This window comes from Haliaeetus albicilla, chromosome 4, assembly GCF_947461875.1.
Source record: "Haliaeetus albicilla chromosome 4, bHalAlb1.1, whole genome shotgun sequence".
NCBI lineage: Eukaryota > Metazoa > Chordata > Aves > Accipitriformes > Accipitridae > Haliaeetus > Haliaeetus albicilla.
The window spans coordinates 44275309-44294535 of NC_091486.1; the positions used below are offsets into that span (position 1 = coordinate 44275309).

Below are 19227 nucleotides of genomic sequence, written 5' to 3' on the forward strand. Positions count from 1 at the left end.
CCAACACAGGTGATGTTGTAGTAGGGGTCTTCTGCAGAACACCTGATGAAGAAGAGGAGGTGGATGAAGTTTTCTTTGGGCACTTGGAGGAATCCTTACAGCCACAGGCCTTGGTACTCATGTGTGGATTTAACCACCTCACTATCTGCTAGGAGAGCAGTGTGGCTGGGCACAACCACCATGAGAGGTTTCTGCAATGGTTTGAAGGCAATTTTGTGAGAGAGGTGATAAATGAACTGACTAGGGGAGATGCTCTTCTGGACCCACTACGCAAACACAGGGAAGAGCTGGCTGAAAACAAGAAGGCTGGAGGCAGCCTTGTCTGCAGGGACTACAAGACTGTGACACTTAAGGTGCTGAGAGAAGTCAGCAAGGCAAACAGCAATACTACAACTGTGAATGTCAGAGGAGCAGGGCCTTGCCTGGGGCAGGGGGAGGCCTAAAAATGCATTGTACTAGTGGAGTTAGGAAGCAAGAATTTCAGAAAATGGCAACTACAAAAGGGTGTAAAATCCATCCTTCTGTTTGCCATCAGTGAAAACGCTGAGATTATCAACCGCATACTTACAAATATTTGAAAACCAGCACTCATTGTTTTCACTAAGCACTTAACAATCTTGGCCTCGTTTTTGGTTCTCTTCACGTGTTTAGAAAACAAGACCCTTGGAGACCACTGTATAAGCTCAGAATTGCATGAAGGGTGGATGCAATTGCAGACAGACACAAAGAAACTACAGTAGCTGTTTTCTAGAGAGCCACAGCAGTCCCATAAAGCTGTTTCAGATGTATGTATATGATTTAAAACCAGGAGATTGCATTTTATTGGGGGTTACAACTCACATGTTAAAAAAAAAAAAGGAAGCAACAACTAAACATACCATAAATCACATTTAAGTCTACAAGGGGATGTAAATGAAACAGTAGCCATCCATGCCTGACTGACTGCCTTACTTCAAAATCTATACAGTCATAGACATTTTTTTCCTTCTTTCTTTCTACTTTTCATCTTCCTGCATTTCCTCTCTCTCTATTTTAAATGTAATTGAATACTAAATATCTGTTCAGCATATAGTGTGTTCTGTGAGCAGCAATAATAATATGCAGGTCAGATACTCAGGGGATGAGGAACTAATCCATGCCCATGCACATTCTCTGCAAAAATCTTTCTATGAGATTTGCAGTTCAACTGAAAGAAAAAAAGAAAGGGAATCGATTTGTGGATTTGGAAGAGGAGCCAAAGAAAGGACGGAGATAGTGGATGAGGCTGCTGTGAGTACGGGGAGTGATCCCTCACCTGGACAGACCTCCATATATATATATAGCAAGCACTATGTGTAAAAGAGGATCACTGTGAACAGAAAGAAATGTCTTTGCCCATCTTGATTCCCCTTACAAAGAAGAAAGAAGATGCTAGATAAAATTTTGGTAGTGTCTCAAAAAGTCCCTGCCCCACGTCCATTTTCCTCTAGAGCTTCCTACATCCTCATCCCATTCACAAGAACAAAAACTCAATTATGGAGAACTAGCTCAGGCCTTTAATGCCATCAGTTATAAAAGAAGATTGTAAAAAAGCCCAACAAATCCAGAAAAAAAGCAGCATCTTGTTTTGAGATTATTTTGTCCAAATTTCAATGTAAACAAGACATACTACCGCTTCAGTGTGCCTGTATGTCAGACCACTCCAACATAAGAAATGAATTCACCAGATATGGCCATCTATGACAGAGGTATGAAGATAATATTCCTACAAATGTCATGAAAATGGATGCCTAGGTAGGTGAGAAAGACTAAGTTAGCCTTTTTTATTGAGGGAAAGGATGCAATAGGGGGCCATTTTGCAAAATATACGAGAATCCTCATGGGGATGAGGCATTATGTCAAGTCAGGCTGCAGAAAAAGGTTTTAATTTGACACGAGAAAGTTCAAGAAGCACACATAGAAAGTTAGAAGTCTGTAGGTCCTTTGTTCAAGAAACTGCAGACAAAAGACAACATTCACAAGTCTGTGAGGAGGAAGAGGGAGATATGGAGGTGTGGGCCTGTGCTCTCCTCCTTTCTACACTTTGGGCACTCACCAGCAATGTAGGAGACAGATGTGCTGTCCAGTTGTTTGTGATAAGGCATCTTGCTGAAGAAACAGCTTCTGCAGGGGAAGATTCACCTAGAAATAGGCACACTGAACACGGATTAGAAGCAGCATTGATGGATGCTCATGGACACAACAGAGCTTGGACACGGCAGCAAAGTAGGCAAAAGAAATGGCCTGGTATGTGGTGTGTTCACTGGATTACTGGAAGGTGAATGCTTTGATTAATCATGTCACTGCCTCGTAAATCACTGTCATCAGAAGCTGGACCCCTCCTCTTCATTAAAGGTGCTCCAGAGGAATTGCAACCATCCCATTTAGAGCTTCAGGAGTGCCCCTGGAAAGGGATGGCCCCACAAAATCCTTCTCTGCTCTTCCAAGGAATCACTGAGAAGCTTCTTGTTTCTCAGGTATGCTTATTTTTCAGTGTCCCCTTGCTGCAGAATGGGTCCTGCTTCTGCCACGGGGCTTCGAGATGAATGGGGAAACTGGCACGTAAAATTCTAGCTTACGGCTGTGGTATCTATAGGTGCTGCTTGGGTATCACAGAATCATAGAATCATTTAGTTTGGAAAAGACCTTTAAGATCATCAAGTGCAACCATAAACCTGACACTGCCAAGTCCACCAGGGTACTCCTGGTGAAGAGGCTGACACAGAAGATACTCCAGAAATGTACCTTTTTAAGCACTAGCAGCTACACAGAATTGGGTTTATTATTTTCACCTGGTAGTTCAGAAGTTTTTCGCAAACACAGCCTGAGCAGCAACATGTTCCTGTAGATCAGGACTGGTGGATTAGCAGCTTATGCTGAGACAAATCCTTTGCTTTTGTCACTTCTTGGGAGTCAGTAGAGTGAAATGAGGGTTAAAGTGGGTTTCCCCATTATGATTACCTTGTCTGGCAGCTGTGGCCTGATTCTGGTCCCTTCACACTGTCCATTTACACAAAAGTTTGGAGGCAGAAAGTCATAGCTCAAGGGATAACAGGCCATGTTCCTGAAAGTCATTGCTGTTCCCCGTATTTTGTTGGGACATTTGCCCCTGCTTTTCATTTAGCAGAGCTAAAAATTGCCTATGAAATTAAAAACTAAAAAAAACCCAACCTAACAACAACAAAAAACCAAAACCCAGAAATGAATCAATAGGAAGAGGTAATACTCAGACTTGGATGACTCTGAGCAAGACTTGGATATTTGCAAAGGCTAAGATGCAAGTTGCTCTTTTTTGAAATGTTCTTATTTGTTCCGTTCAGGCCACGTTACTAGGATGGGAAAAGGAGAAGGAGAATAGGGAGGGGGAAAGAAAGAAGAACGCTATTTGATGGTATTAATATGTGGGGCAGCAATGCCAACCACGAAAAGGGGCCTCTCATCATAGAAAAATGAGACTTCTTCCAGCTTGTTTAAAACAAAAATGCCTTCAGTTCCAAGGATGACAACCTCGCCCCAGCCCAGCATCTGCCCGGGGAGGGGAGCGGGTGGGAGGTGACGGTCCCGAGGTGTCTGTAGACCCACAGTGACTCTCCGTGGATGTCTGCAGCTACTACAGATGAGGCTGGTGCCTGATTTGGAAGGAGGAGGGATACGGAGGGCAGTTCCAGCCTGCCAGGGAAGAGAGGGACGGGGCTGGAGACGCCTCTGCCGCTCCTCCCCACACAGCCCGAGCACCCCGAGCCTGGGAGCTCACCCTTCCAGCCGGGGATGCAGGAGCCTTCCTGACACCAGCCACTCCACGAAGTCTTTTTCCTGACGTTTCGGAGGCTTTTGGGGCGGAAATTTTGATGACCTCGTTTGCCAGGTAGGCAGAGTTTTCCTTTCCTTGTACAGCGGTCGTGCGGCTATTTACTACTGATGGTTCTCCAGCTCAGAAGAGAAGAGCCAGCCTCTGAAACCCCAGCCTGTGCCCCCGAGGCTGCACAGCCACTGCTGCTGCTCACGGGCTCTCCAGCCTCATTTCAGGCACATCACATTCAGACAGTATCTGCTATAAGAGAATTTTTTTTTTTTCTGGTGCTTTTGGGTTGTTTGGGAATTTTTCCAAGAGGTTTTTTTCCACGTGCTGTGAGCTACACACTCTCATCTGCCAGGGCCAGAGGTCTAGAAAATCCCTCGGGGAACCTGTTGAACCAAATTCTTCTCTGGGGCAACCGAGCCGAGTTCACCAGCTAACTGAATGTGACGGCAGCAGGAGGAGCACGGTACTCCGCTGCAGCTGTGCAGCAGAACAACTGATCTGCTGCACAATTCCTCTTCAATTCGGAATTTCAGAAGATATGCGTTAGACCAATCCGTGATTTGTGTCTCCTAGTTCTGCTGAGACACAGCTCAAGCTCCTCTGTTTTGGGGGGTAACAGCACGTTAGGAAATGCCTGCGAGTTCGTTGCGCTTGCCTCCTCAGGTCAGGTTTTTTTTTTTTTTCGGTAGCAGGGGTCTGCGTGAGTGCTGTAAATGGAAGTTTCTGGCTGCCAGAGCCAAAGCTCGAGGGAGCTGCAGCATGCCCCCCATCAGCCTTCCTGTGGCCTGGGCTTCCCCTGGCCAAAGTCCCAGGATAGTTGCAGTAGGAGAGCTGGAGGAGAACTGGGCTCCCTGCAGCTGTTGGGAAACCTTTCCCCTGGGTAGTGTGTCCAGGGACTGAAAACTACAGGGCATGTTTGGGTAGCAACTGCAACAAACACTGAAATTCCCTCTGCATGCAATGTGCAAACCATGGGCATGCAAACGAGGAAGAGGAGGTGCATTTATAAGAGCTCTTTTTCCGAATGGGACACTCTTTATTTTCCTGGTTTCATTTAATTTAGCAAACATTTGAGTGGAGTAAAATGCTGCCTACACACGCGGGTGGCACCACAGGCACTGCCCACTGTGCATGGCCATGAAAAAAGTTGGGACTGGGTCCATGTCAGAGAAGCAGTGCCATTTCAAACTTTATTCTGCATATGACATAGCTAGCACAGTTCTCTTTTCTTGAGAGGATGCAATTTTTGTGGCTTTAAATAAGCTTCTTGCAGGCAGAGTTAGCTTAGAGAGCAGAGCACCTGAATTTTTGTGAATTTGGAAACAATTTGCTCAGCTATAATAGGTGTTGTGGTATTGAAGGAGAAATACACAGTGCACCAGGAAGAACTTCAGAAATTTCAATGTGTGGGATAGGACAGACCATGGCTCTGCCTGGCCAGGCACTTGAGGTGACCTTTCTAGTGCCTTAAAATCTGATCTATCTGGTAATCAGATGTGAAAGCACAAATAAGTTGACTATAATTTGCACATCTGAAAGAGTCATTGCATGCGATTTGTTTGCCAGAATATTACATTTGGTTCCGTTGCTCAGGGTGGGAAGAGCAGAGAACTCAGGTCCTCCTGCAAGACTACCATTTTTGCAGAACTCTGTGTAGATAACTCCATATACTTTTGCAATTATGTGGGTAACAGCCAGGTCACCTGGGATCTGAGTGTGGGAGCAGCAGACAAGACCATGCGTGCATTTTTCTGTTGAGCACCTGAGGCATTAGGTAGGAGCATAGACCCTAATGCAGGGAGGATGGTACAAAGCAGTGCCCTCAAAATTTGTTCAGAGGACCCAAAACTACTGCTCAAGATTCCCTGTTGTTTTTTTCTTTGTGTGCATCTCATGGGGAGAGAGAAGCATCACTCAACAATACAATACTGAGAGAAGGAAATTTCAAGAGAAATGCTTGTAAGGCCTTGCTCCTAAAATACCATGGTCCTGCTGTTGCAGAGAGAGAAAGGTCAAGGAAGAACAGGATGGGCAGACCCAAGTATTCAAACGTAATCAGTAAGCTCCCAGTCTGCTCTTTCCATTAGTCCTCTGGACTGTCAGTGCTCAAAAATTGTCTTCAATATCCAGAAAATACAATAGTCTGAAATACACCCTTTTGCTGGTGAAATCCGAGCCTTCCATTTGAGAATTTTGCAGCAGGAGGTGTTGCTTTAAGGAAAATATCAAATGTTATGAGATTTGTGAGAGAATCATAACAGCAGATAGTGCTCTGAGGATGACAAAATAGGCACCATCACCCACCCCAGCCTTGGAGACCCTTTCAGGTGGGGAGAGGGGCCTCCCCCCTATATGTCCACTCACTGTTAATGACCAGGTGGGATGCTGGTATAGCAGAAGGCTAACATAGCTCAAGGCACAGAGATCCTCTCTGAGGGAGACAGAGTGCCTGTAACAGAATGAAATAAAGGAGACTGCGTGCAGGAGGACCATAAAGAAGTGAAGTGTGTCTAGTGTTTTCAGCTGTCACTTTTCTGCCTCACCTTTCTGCCCATGTAGAGGCAAAGGCCATGGTGTCTCGTTGATCCAGTCCAAAGCCCTGAGGGCTGCAGGCAGGGGCAGTCCTGTGCTAGCACTGGCCCTAGTTGCCCATGCAGTTTAACTGCTCCTCGCAGCTCTGCCTGGGGAGCAGCTCTTCTGCACAGCTCCTTTCCCACCCACGCACACATGGTGGGAGGGAGGTGGTTAAACTCAGGACATGACACGGTGATCTGTGAGTCAGACACTTGGCCAAAGCCTCCTGTGCTCCCAGCCTCTCCCAAAGCTGATGTCTCCAGCTTCCTCAGCCATCACAAAAGACTGGCTCTAAAATGGTGCTGTCTGAAGGCACAAAGCCATTGTGTCCTACAGAAGATCAGGATCTCCCGCAGCTCTGCTTTGTGGAGGGCAAACAAGATGAGGGAAGCCTGTAGTAAGGCTAGAGGGAGGAAGTCTTGATCTTAACTAAAACACCCCTTTAGCATTAAAGTAAGTATTTTATCCTTATCATACCCCTTCTGTTTTCTGCAGCGCAATGAAAATTGAGCCACACTGACCTAAGCAGGGATTTCACGAGGCCATGGTCAGGTCTCTTTGCAAACAGCTGTGCAGCCTTTCTGAGCTGGAGGGGGAGGAAAAAGACCCACAGACTACTTGGTAGGGACATTTGGGTGCTGAGCTGGAGCCATGTGAGGGGCCCTTGATGTCAGAGGGTTTTGCTGAGCCGTGTCTGTGAAACACCTCAAGTTGGTGTTCCTGAAGCTTTTGGATCTCTTGTCCTATCCATCCAGGACATCCCCAAAGAGCATGAGGGTTTCTTCTTCCCCTGTCTAAAATCCAGCCTGAGAACCGGCTCTTGCCAGCTTGTTAGGATATGCACAAGCCTTAGGAAGGAGGAAGACTGTTGTAAAGATGTCAGCGGCACTGATACAAACTGGTCTTTCCAGCATAAACCAGTTTGCAGAACCCTGTGATGCACTGCAACTTGCAGTGTAAACTGGAACAGGACATATCCCACCAGGAAGTAGCTGGTCACCGTGTGGAGAGAGGACTCTAGAGAGATGCAGGAGGAGCTGAGCTGTCTGTATTCTTCAGGTAATGCTGTTTCTCATGCAACTGAGGCAGCAGCTCAGCTGCATTACTAACTTGCCTTCCCCCTGCACTGCCAACACAACCAAACTCACTCTCACGTCCGTTCATGCCTTGCACTCTTCTAAGAACTGCCCAAAAAAGCTATTCAAGGAAAAGGCTCTCCTTCTGGACTGGACAGACCTTCTTTTCATAACAGAGATCACACATAGAATCATAGAATCGTAGAATCATTTAGGTTGGAAAAGACCTTTAAGATCATCGAGTCCAACCATCAACCATGCCCACTAAACCATGTCCTGAAGTGCCTTGTCTACAGGCTTTTTTAATACCTCCAGGGATGGTGACTCAACCGCTTCCCTGGGCAGCCTGTTCCAATACCTGACCACCCTTTCAGTAAAGAAATTTTGCCTAATATCCAATCTAAACCTCCCCTGCCGCAACTTGAGGCCATTTCCTCTCGTCCTGTCTCCAGCCACCTGACAGAAGAGACCAGCACCCACCTCACTACAATCTCCTTTCAGGTAGTTGTAGAGAGCGATAAGGTCTCCCCTCAGCCTCCTCTTCTCCAGGCTAAACAACCCCAGCTCCCTCAGCCACTTCTCATAAGACTTGTGCTCCAGGCCCTCACCAACTTGGTTGCCCTTCTCTGGACGTGCTCCAGCAACTCAGTGTCCTTCCTGCAGTGAGGGGCCCAAAACTGAACACAATACTCGAGGTGCGGCCTCACCAGTGCCGAGTACAGGGGAACAATCACTTCCCTGCTCCTGCTGCCCACACTATTTCTGATACAGGCCAGGATGCCGTTGGCCTTCTTGGCCACCTGGGCACACTGCCGGCTCATATTCAGCCGTCTGTCAGCCAGCACCCCCAGGTCTTTTTCTGGCAGGCAGCTTTCCAGCCGCTCTTCCCCAAGCCTGTAGCGCTGCATGGGGTTGTTGTAACCAAAGTGCAGGACCTGGCACTTGGCTTTGTTGAACCTCATACAATTGGCCTCGGCCCATCGATCCAGCCTGTCCAGATCTCTCTGTAGAGCCTTCCTACCCTCGAGCAGATCAACTCTCCCTCCCAACTTGGTGTCATCTGCAAACTTACTGAGGGTGCACTCAATCCTCTCATCCAGATCATTGATAAAGATATTAAACAGAACGGGGCCCAACACCGAGCCCTGGGGAACACCACTTGTGACCTGCCGCCAACTGGGTTTAACTCCATTCGCCACAACCCTCTGGGCTCGTCCATCTAGCCAGTTTTTTACCCAGCAAAGAGTACACTTGTCTAAGCCATGAGCCGCCAGCTTCTCAAGGAGTATGCCATGAGAGACAGTGTCAAAGGCCTTACTGAAGTCCAGGTAGACAACATCCACAGCCTTCCCCTCATCTGCTAGGCCAGTCACCTGGTCATAGAAGGAGATCAGGTTGGTCAAGCAGGACTTGCCTTTCATGAACCCATGCTGACTAGGCCTGATCCCCTGGTTGTCCTGCACATGCCATGTGAGCACACTCAAGATGAACTGTTCCATAATCTTCCCCGCTACTGAGGTCAAGCTGACAGGCTTGTAGTTCCCCGGATCCTTCCTCCGTCCCTTCTTGTAAATGGACGTCACATTGGCAAGCCTCCAATTGTCTGGGACCTCCCCCATTGACCAGGATTGCTGATAAATGATGGAGAGTGGCTTGGCAAGCACCTCCACCAGCTCCCCCAGTACTCTTGGATGGATCCCATCTGGTCCCATAGATCTGTGAGTGTCCAGATGGCATAGTAGGTCACTAACTATTTCCTCCTGGATTATGGGGGGTATATTCTGCTCTCCGTCCTTCCAGCTCAGGGGGCAGAGTACCCTGAGGATGACTGGTCTCACTATTAAAGACTGAGGCAAAAAAGGCATTAAGTACCTCAGCCTTTTCCTCATCTCTGGTGGCAATGTTCCCCTCTGTATCCAATAAAGGTTGGATATTCTCCTTGGCTCTCTTTTTATTGTTAACATATTTGTAAAAACATTTTTTCTTGTCTCTTACAATAATGGCCAGATTGAGTTCTAGCTAAGCCTTTGCCTTACTAATTTCCTTTCTGCATGACCTAACAAGATCCCTGTACTATTCCCAAGTTGCCTGCCCTTTCTTCCAGAGATGATAAACTCTCCTTTTTTTCTTGAGTCCTAGCAAAACTTCCTTGTTCAGCGAGGCCGGCAGTCTTCCTCGGCGGTTTGTCTTGCGGCGCATGGGACTAGCCTGGTCCTGAGCCATTAAGATTTCCTTCTTGAAGAATGTCCAGCCTTCCTGGACCCCTTTGCCCTTCAGGACTGTCTCCCAAGGGATTCTCTCAACCAGTGTCCTGAAAAGGACAAAGTTTGCCCTCCGGAAGTCCATAATGGTGGCTTTGCTGACCATCTTCCTTGCCTCAATAAAAATTGAGAATTCTATCATTTCATGGTCGCTAAGCCCAAGACAGCCTCTGACCATCACACCTCCCACCAGTCCTTCCCTGTTTGTAAACAGTAGGTCTAGCAAGGCTTCTCCCCTGGTAGGATCACCTACCAGCTGTGTCAGGAAGTTATCTTCCACACACTCCAGGAACGTCCTAGACTGCTTACTCTCTGCCATGTTGTATTTCCAGCAGACGTCTGGAAAGTTGAAGTCCCCCACAAGAACAAGGGCACATGATTGTGCGACTACTGCCAGCTGCTTGTAGAATGATTCATCTGTCTCTTCAGCCTGGCTGGGTGGTCTATAAGAGACTCCCAGCACAATATCTGCCTTTCTGGCTTCCCTCTCATCCATACCCATAAGCACTCAACCTTATCATCACAATCGTGTAGCTCTGTACAATCAAAACACTCCCTAACACAGAGAGCCACCCCACCACCTCTCCTTCCTTGCCTGTCCCTTCTGAAAAGCTTATAGCCATCCATTGCAGCACTCCAGTCATGGGAGTCGTCCCACCATGTTTCCATTATGGCAACTAAGTCATATCTATCCTGCTGCACAATGGCTTCCAGCTCCTCCTGTTTATTGCCCATGCTGCATGCATTGGCATAGATGCACTTGAGCTGGACTATTGATTCCACCCCCATCATTGGCATGCTGCCCCCAGGCTCATCTCTGGTGAGCCTAGTGTTATCCCCTTCCCCCTTCAAACCTAGTTTAAAGCCCTCTCTGTGAGCTCCACCATCTCATGAGCGAGTATCGTTTTCCCCTTTTGAGGTAGCTGGACTCCATCTGTCACCAGCAAGCCCGGTGCCAGGTAAACCTCCCCTCATGCCCCTCTTCGGTTTGTGTTGAGTTGATCACCAAGCAGAAAAGCATCTATACTACCACTTGGTCTGTGTGCCATCAAGGGGCCATGCTGGTTAGTGCTATTGTCCTCTAGACATAAAGGCGAGCGTTGCCTCTTCCTCCGTGTTCTTTGCTGTTGGTAAGTTTCACTTGGGTTTTGTCTGTGAATATCCTTTCATATCCTGGCTTCCTCTGAACACATATATACATTCGCAAGAACTTTTCAGACTAGATCTCTAACTCTTCTGCTGCTTAAGTTATCATAACCCTACACAAAATATTCTCCCATGTGCAGCTGGACCTTGGAGGCACAGTGGTGGGTTAAATGCTAAAGACATGCACTTCTTCAAGTGCTTGTTTATTCATCCTTTCACTCCATGGGTTGTGCAGGCTACAAAGCAGCACTGTTAAGCAAGGGATTTTGTACGCTTTTGGTATACACAGGCATCACCACACCCACATGGTGAGCTGGAGTTGGAAAGGACCTGCTGCACGCCTTCACTGGTGGTCTAGCTAAGCAGGTGAAGAGAGGAGCATGGATGCTTATGTCTGCATGGATCAGGGGTGATGGAGTCAATGTGGGCATGGGGCAGCCAGACACACACTTGGAGAGAAACCATGAAATCAGAAGATCCTGATGCGCTGTCAATAGCTCTATGACCTGATCCCTCCCTTCAGACTGACAGAGAAGCTAAAGCAGTTTTAAATCATTCGCCCATACCGCAACAAAGCTAATTACTTAGTTTTCAAGTCAGTACAAAAATCTACATTAGTGGCCCAGTGATGTGTCATGGTGTTGGAGAGGTCTTGTTTTTCACAGACAGGGTTTACAAGGAGCTTTGTGTCTTCCCAGCAGAGCTAGGAGATTGTATATTGTGCTTAACATGTAACTTGTGTTTTCCCACAGGCATCTAAATATCCAGAGGAACTGCTGAGATGTTCCGACAAGCCTTTTTTTCCACTCTCCTTTGTGTGGCTCTAGTTCCTCTCCATGCTCAGTTTGATGGGGATCCTGGAGATGTCAGTCCTACCTCCTGTGCAGGTATTAACCAGATAATTTGGGTGTCTCTTTCCTTTGTAGGCAGCAATTTCACCAAAAGCAATGGCCATGCTCAGTTGTAGACCCTGCTCAAAAGGAACCGAGTGGCACATTACACGTCTGCTGCCCCTTTGCACTCCTGGGCAGTGCCCTGGGGTAGCAATCCATCTGTAGGGAACACCGTCCTCCACTGAAACTCCCATTTCTGGGTTTGCATTGGAGTGCAGAGACGTAGAGATTGAAGAGCTGGGGTCTGCCAGTAGTGGCTTCTCCCGGCTGACACAGTATTAAATACCAGTCAGTCAATTGCCAGAGCTCAGCTCTGTATCTGACATCAGAGAATAGTCCATTTTGAATTTGACGATTTCAGCACTTTTCAGTTGCGGTGTGGAGGAGGTGATTTACGTGTCCAGACTGACTTTTACAAAAAATGGCAAGATTTTCAAGATTGATTCAATAGTGAGCAGATCTTTGAAGTCCTAGACACTGGAGAGTTGTCTGACACAGATGTGTCGAACACAAATGTTATTGCTAGAGCTAAGTGGGACTTGTGCTTTTTCCAGTATCGCAGTTGGGTACAATCTTTTTGAAAATGTTTATAAATCAGAGAGCAACCAGCAGCCTGGTAGGCAGGGCATTCATTTAGTTCAGGAGAGCAAAAGTCATACCGTTGCTCCTCTTTGTTCAAACCTGACACTTAGTACTCAGTTTCCTCATTTCCTCCAACCCAGGTGCAAATAACTTCTGAATAATAAGAGTTGCAGCACCCTCACAGGAGGCTGAACCTCGAGCTTCGTGCTGTGGTTTGCTCTCTTCACAACTCTATGTGCTGTCTTGTATATGCTGTCTATATACGCTTCTTGGTCCAAGTTTCTGGGGGACAGCGAAGGGGGTGCAGCAGTGCATGAAGTGCTCTGACATGCTCTGAATAATTGTCTCCATGCAGAAAAGAGGAACTGCCCCATCAATGTGTACTTCATCATTGACACCTCAGAGAGTGTCGCTCTGCAGACTGTGCCTATCCAGAGCCTCGTGGATCAAATAAAGCAGTTCATCCCTATGTTCATCAATAAACTGGAGAGTGAGCTCTACCAGAGCCAAGTCTACATCACTTGGCAGTTTGGTGGACTTCATTACTCGGATGTGGTGGAAATTTACAGCCCTTTAACGAGCAGCAAAGACATATACCTCACCCGGCTGCTTGCTATTAACTACCTTGGCCGGGGCACCTTCACGGACTGCGCTATCTCCAACATGACAGAGCAGATCCAGACCCAGATGGCCTCGGGTGTGAACTTTGCAATAGTCATCACTGATGGCCATGTCACTGGCAGCCCCTGCGGGGGGATGAAGGTGCAGGCTGAGAGGGCACGAGACATGGGGATCAAGCTCTTTGCAGTGGCCCCCAGCGAGAACGTCTACGAGCAGGGACTGCGAGAGATCGCCAACCTGCCACACGAGCTGTACCGCAACAACTATGCCATCACGCAGAAGGACACCCTGGAAATCGATGAGAACACCATCGATAGGATAATCCAAGCTATGGTACGGAGTGCTGCCTGAGGTGCAGGGAGCATAACGGGGCGGGGGGACAAGAGAAGCAGCGCATGGATGCTTTCTGAGCGGCCCCACAGTGGGTTTTGGCAGGGATCTAGAGAGCACCTCTAACAGGGAAAAGCCTCCGTTTTGTTTCTCTTCCTTTTCTATGTCCTTTTAGCACTTATGGGCCAAATGAAGTCTCGAGCATCTCTGGTTTCTCTGGTTAGGTGCTTCACCAGGGCTCCTTGGTTTGTGCCTCTGTTCCCTGGCATGTCTGGGCAGGCTACCACCCTAGTCCTGGCTCTTGCTCAAGGCCAGACCCATACCCCAGCCTGCTCCCCATCCAGGGGTGTGCGGAAGAGCGTGCAGCACCGAGACGTGTGCTCACCATCAGCATGGTCTTTGAGGCCCCACCTGTGAGACACTGTTAAACGGGGACTCTGCTGAGAACATCTTTAAAGCCACGGGACCTTTACCACCTCCTCTCCCTTACCATCACACACACTTCCAAGGGTGTGATGCTGTTTTTCTCTGGGGGCTGACCACCTTAACTGATTCTGTTCATCCTGTTTTCTCCTTTGCAGAAACACGAAGCCTACGGAGAGGTGAGTGAGCAGCATCTTTATACCATTGCCACATGACACAGGTTTAAGTTGCCTCTCTTAGAGAAGACCAGCTCATACCCCAAAGTAGCAGGCCAGATCTTGCAGTGAGCTGCATGGGATGGTTCTCTGCCTACCTGTGGATCAGTGCAGAGCTTGGGAATCCATCTCCTTACACAGTGGTTAAAATGGCGTACTGGACTCTTCGCTTTCTGCCTCCCCCTCATCTGCAATGAATTCAGGTCTATTGAATAGATTCATTTTATCACTTTGGAGGCAGGTTTTGCAGGGGCTCTGCAAGCTGAAGTTCCTGCCCTGCTGGTGTCACATGGACAGGGTTTGGCACACATAGGCAGGAGTGTGCAGAGCGGTGCTCTAAAGAGCATGCACATCCCCTGATGGCCCCAGAAAAGCAAGTCCACATGACCTCACCTGACACTTAGCAGTCCTGTTCTTTCAGTTTGGGCCCAGAGCCAAGCCGTAATGAACATGCATGTGGCAACATTCTGCTTTTAATTTACAAGCAGCATTTTTCTGCATGCTTGTTGCTGCCTCAACTCTGACCCAGCTGGAGCCATAGTAGTTTTTAGCACTGCAGTCACAGGGACAGGTGCGTGGAGAGCCATGGTGCAGAGCTGAGCTTCGGGTGCACGCTGGCTCACCATGTGAAGCAGCCAGCATGCTGCAGTACCACAGTTACACCTCCTGTTTAATTTGTATTTCAGTGCTACAGGATGAGCTGCCTGGAGATTGCAGGTCCGCCTGGTCCCAAGGGATACCGAGGGCAGAAGGTAAGTTGCCCTAACCTGTGGGAAGAGGATAATGCCAGTATCTGCCACGAACACTGCAGGACACCCTAGATCCCACCTCAGCTGCAGCAGCCTTCACAGGTGTAACACCCAGGTGGGAAATAACTCCCCAGCATCTGTCTTGGCCCTGGGATGCTGCTGTGCTGCAGGGAATGGAGCACACAGCCATGTGTGCCAAGGCCGATGTATTGACAGTGCAGTGCAGAAAGGCATCCAAGCATTGGCCGTGCCAGCCACAGCTGAAATCTTCAGCACCTGAGAAAAACAGGAGTGAGGCAGCAGTTGTCTCCAATTCTCCCATCCTCAAGAGCAGAGCTTTCACATGTGCAGGGTGTCCCACTCTCCTGCCCTCAGCTCTGTGTCCTCCCCTCCCCACACAGCCTTTCCCCAACTTCCCTGGAATAAAGCAGGTCCCACTACACCAGCACAGTGCCCCAAGCTCTGTAGGAACAGCCACAGTGAGCCTGATGCTCCTAGAAATTGCCATTTTCTCACAGCCAGCACCAAGCCCTGACTTATGCTGGGTTTTTTCTTTCCTTAGGGTGCAAAGGGGAACATGGGTGAGCCAGGCTCCCCTGGGCTGAAGGGACGACAGGTAAGTTGTGGAAAGTCCCCTCCCTACTGCAGCCAGCAGTGCTGTCCCTGCATTAGCTGGGGCCACGTCTGCCGTGCCTGAGCTAACTCTCCATGTCTTCTTCCCTTAAGGGTGACCCGGGTATTGAAGGTCCAATCGGATACCCTGGCCCCAAGGTAAGAATCCCATAGCCAGTGACTGAGCTCTTTGCATTCATTGATTTTTGGTAAAGCAGGGGGAGCGCTGCTTCTCCCTCTCCACCTGCCTGTTTCCTACCCGTGCCCCCCCACCCCGTATGCTGCTGCCTCAGCTGCTGCTTATCCCCAGGCACTAACACAGCCGCCTTCTTCTTTTCTTTTTGTCTAGGGTGTCCCAGGACTGAAAGGAGAGAAGGTGAGAAAGAAGAGACCAAATGGCTGTCCGGGCACTTGGCAGGGGATGCACACCTTTCTGTTGCAAAGAGGGAGAGTTTGGCTGTAATGGAGAGAATAACAACCCTATTAATACGTAATTACAGACATGGGGAGGGATTTCCAGGGGCATCCCAAAGCCTGTCTCCTTCAGGCATTGCTTGTGATCTTGTGAAGTGTTGGTGTTTTTACTGAGCTAAATGGGCGGGAGGGATGTAGGCAGACTGGCTGACTCCTGTCCTCTTCTTCCCCCAGGGTGAGATTGGATCTGATGGACGGAGGGTAAGAAAGGATATTTTCTAACTTGCATGTTGTTCCAGCTACCAACCCTTGAGTGTGCGTTAACAGATTGCTGATCCCTCTTCTTTTCCCCCTCGATCCCAGGGTGCCGCTGGTTTGGCAGGCAGGAACGGCACTGATGGACAGAAGGTAACAGCACTGGGAGCACCCTGTAATGTTGCTCCTGATGTTTCATTTCTTTACCCCACCTTGTCCCCACAGATTGTTTTGTTTATCCCATCCCACATGCTAGCTTTTTGTTTTGACTGAGGTTTCTATGAACTTATTTGCACATTATTCTGCATGTCGTGTAGAAATATGTGAACCAGCTGGAGATTAATTAATTCAGGTCACAGAAGTGCTATCCCCTCATCAGCAAGCTCTCTGCAGGAACTAGATGTGTAACTGGGGCTGTGCTCCTGCTGCAGGAGGTGACACGGCCGATCGTCTGGGTACAGAGATCTCATCTTGAGTGTTAGTGACCCCTACAGGACAAGTACACAGAAAGCTTTGCAACAATTTGGTTTTCAAGGCAGTTCATTGCAGAATCTGAAATTTCATCTCTAAGCCACTGCTTGTTCTTAATATTAAAGCCCTAAAGCCAAGTTCAAGTACCTTGTAACAAAGCCTTGAAATCCTCTGTTCCCTCTGTGGTGAGGGTAGAGGGCCATGACCTCCCTTAGATCTGCATGCCATGCAAAGGTACTGCAGCAGAATAGCCTAATTTGAGATTATTTCAGCTGGCTTTGTCCAGCCAGCGCACATTGGTTTTGCTCTGCACTTTCTGACATACCCAGCCAAGTACATCTGTGACATAATACCAGTTCTTCTTCCCGCTCCTTAAATGCCTGCTGAAGCTCTAAAACACTCGAGTCCTTCAGTACCCACCGCTCTCTAGCCGGGGTGAGCTGTCTAAGCACTGCCAGCAAAGCCGTTCTGGGGCATAGAGCAAGGCAGTCATTGCTCTCACAGCATCCATCAGGCAGCGTGATGACTGCAGACCTGAGCTGCTCTCACATGAGAGGCACGACAGAGGACTAGCACAACCATGGACGTGAGTGACCACCAAATCCAGCTTCGAGGGATGTGTCCATCACCCAGAGCATGTGTGCAGGATGAGCGTGCTTGAACTCCCACCAACACCCATGCTACCACTCAGGGCTTTTAGATTGTTTTCTCCTCCTCCATTTGAATCTGCACACCACATTCCTGTTTAAGGAATACAGTCACTCTTTATTCTCTAGCTGATGACAGGTATGGTCAGCAGATGATGTTAAAAATCAGCAGCCATTAACAAGAAAAGCCATATTTTCCCTTCAGACACCTACAGCTTCTCTGTCTTTTTCTTTTGAATGCTATCTCTCCAGGGCAAGCTGGGGAGAATTGGACCACCGGGCTGCAAGGGAGACCCCGGTGACAAGGTAGGAACACTTTACTCTTTCATTCAGCACATCAGTTGTGTAGCTGCTGCATGAGTTGCACATGTAGAAAGATGGCCAACAAAAGGTTACTGGCCCATTTTCCTACCAATTGCATGAGCTGATCCCAGGCCTGGGATCCCCAGAATGCAGAGCACAGCCTGATTTTTTTGTGCCTCCTTTCCATGGGCATGTAAGCTGGGATCCCCCAGTGTCCCTCCCCTCCACATAGAGAGGAGGAGCTGCTCCTTTCATCAACACTAGCAACAAGCAAAAACATTTTAGTCTCTAGAGCAACTTTCTGAGACAGCTGGTTTATTCTGCAGGAAAAGTGCATATTGTTGCAACTGAAAAATGTGTTGTTCTTTGTTCTTTCTCTCCCTAGGGCCCTGATGGCTACCCAGGAGATGCAGGAGACCAAGGTGAAAGAGGAGATGAAGGCATAAAGGTACAAGTTCTCTGAACAGTGAGGAGAGAGTGTGGGCAGAGGCCGCCAGTGGGGACAACTAAACACCATTGCCTGTATTTACTCTTAAACCCTTTGCTACTCATGGAGCCTGTAGGCTCTGGGGTCTGGATGACATCACCAGACACAGGAGCCAAGGGAAGAGCCTTGCTGGCCCTGCTCCTTGGGCTCCTCATGGTGCACATCAGTGGTGCACAGCAACATGTTGATGATGCAGGCAATGACCATTGCTTTCTGGCTGTTTCAGGGAGATCCTGGCCGGCCTGGTCGCAGCGGACCCCCAGGACCTCCAGGAGAAAAAGGAAGCCCGGTAGGTTCATGCAGCTTTCAGATGTCTCCAGTGTCTTACTAGGGTCTGCTCCACATGGCATGGAGCCAGAGCAGTATCAACTGGTGGTCATGGGGCAGCTGCAGCACAAAGATGACTGCTTGCCAAGGCATCCTGGTGATTCTGCAAATTAGCCCACCAGCACAGAGAAAGCACAAGCCCTTGCGTGGTCGAGTGAGGTCTGTCGCCATGCATGTCCCCACCAGTACCGTAGGAAGTGTCATGCGGGTAACAGGAGAGGGCACTGTGCAACTTCCCTGCAGCTGCCCAGAGCAAAATGAGAATGGGTCTCGAGCGTTTGTCCAAAGCAGAGAAAAGCAGGCAAAAAAGACTTAGGAGGATTTACCTTTCTAGCCAATCCATTGCACTGCATCTTTCCTCTGCTTTCCGTCTTCTCCTGGCCCTGTTTGGCCATGGTTTCCCCTGCCATAGTCTCATGACTTCCTCAGTGTTTGTGGCAGTGCCAGTGTTTGCAGGCTGTTTTTATTCATGTGAGTAAACTTTAACAATTAGTTGCTCGGAGATCTAATGCAGGCTTTACCCACTGCACTTTACCTTATAGCAGCCAAAGGGATTGCTATGCTGATGGCCGGTTACTTCAGAGATAGTGGAGGAGGCTGAAATAGCCCTCCGGCTTTAGGCAGGGCTGGACAAATGCTGTAAGGAAATGCTGACAAGCCTTTGCCCTGGCTGATGGAGGAAAGGTGACACAGCATCACAGTGCTCCAAGGCTGGAGCCTGTGCATGTACCTTTAACATGCAGACATGGTGGATGTGTGGAAGCATAAATTGTATGCTCATACGCACCCTTGCTCAAGAGTGGACTGCTTGACACAGGGCAAGAGGTGTGCGTGTGCACCTTGATCTCTCTTCTGACAAATTGTATTTCTTTTTCTTCTCCAAGGGACTTCCAGGCAACCCTGGACCTCAAGGGCCTCCTGGAAGTAAGGGAAGAAGAGGTGAAGCAGGACCTCCTGGACCCAAAGGAGAGCCTGTAAGTGTCTGAATAGCTCTCTGGACAGTGGGCACACCATGGGAGCC

At 48.6% G+C, this 19227-nt stretch overlaps 1 protein-coding gene across 2 annotated transcripts in view; it reads left to right on the forward strand.

Moving 5' to 3' along the window:
- The first annotated feature begins 3666 nt into the window (after nt 1-3666).
- COL6A2 (collagen type VI alpha 2 chain) overlaps nt 3667-19227 on the forward strand; it is a 31855-nt gene continuing 16294 nt past the window's right edge. The window contains exons 1-14 of one of the 2 annotated variants that reach the window (XM_069782238.1): nt 3667-3883; nt 11630-11764; nt 12708-13306; nt 13885-13905; nt 14628-14693; nt 15253-15306; nt 15417-15461; nt 15652-15678; nt 15951-15977; nt 16080-16124; nt 17342-17395; nt 17778-17840; nt 18106-18168; nt 19091-19180. In XM_069782238.1, the coding sequence (XP_069638339.1) occupies nt 11659-11764; nt 12708-13306; nt 13885-13905; nt 14628-14693; nt 15253-15306; nt 15417-15461; nt 15652-15678; nt 15951-15977; nt 16080-16124; nt 17342-17395; nt 17778-17840; nt 18106-18168; nt 19091-19180 (1260 nt within the window). In that variant the 5' untranslated portion in view covers nt 3667-3883; nt 11630-11658. The remainder of the gene's footprint in view (nt 3884-11629; nt 11765-12707; nt 13307-13884; nt 13906-14627; nt 14694-15252; nt 15307-15416; nt 15462-15651; nt 15679-15950; nt 15978-16079; nt 16125-17341; nt 17396-17777; nt 17841-18105; nt 18169-19090; nt 19181-19227) is intronic. The other variant, XM_069782236.1, reaches the window with a different exon arrangement.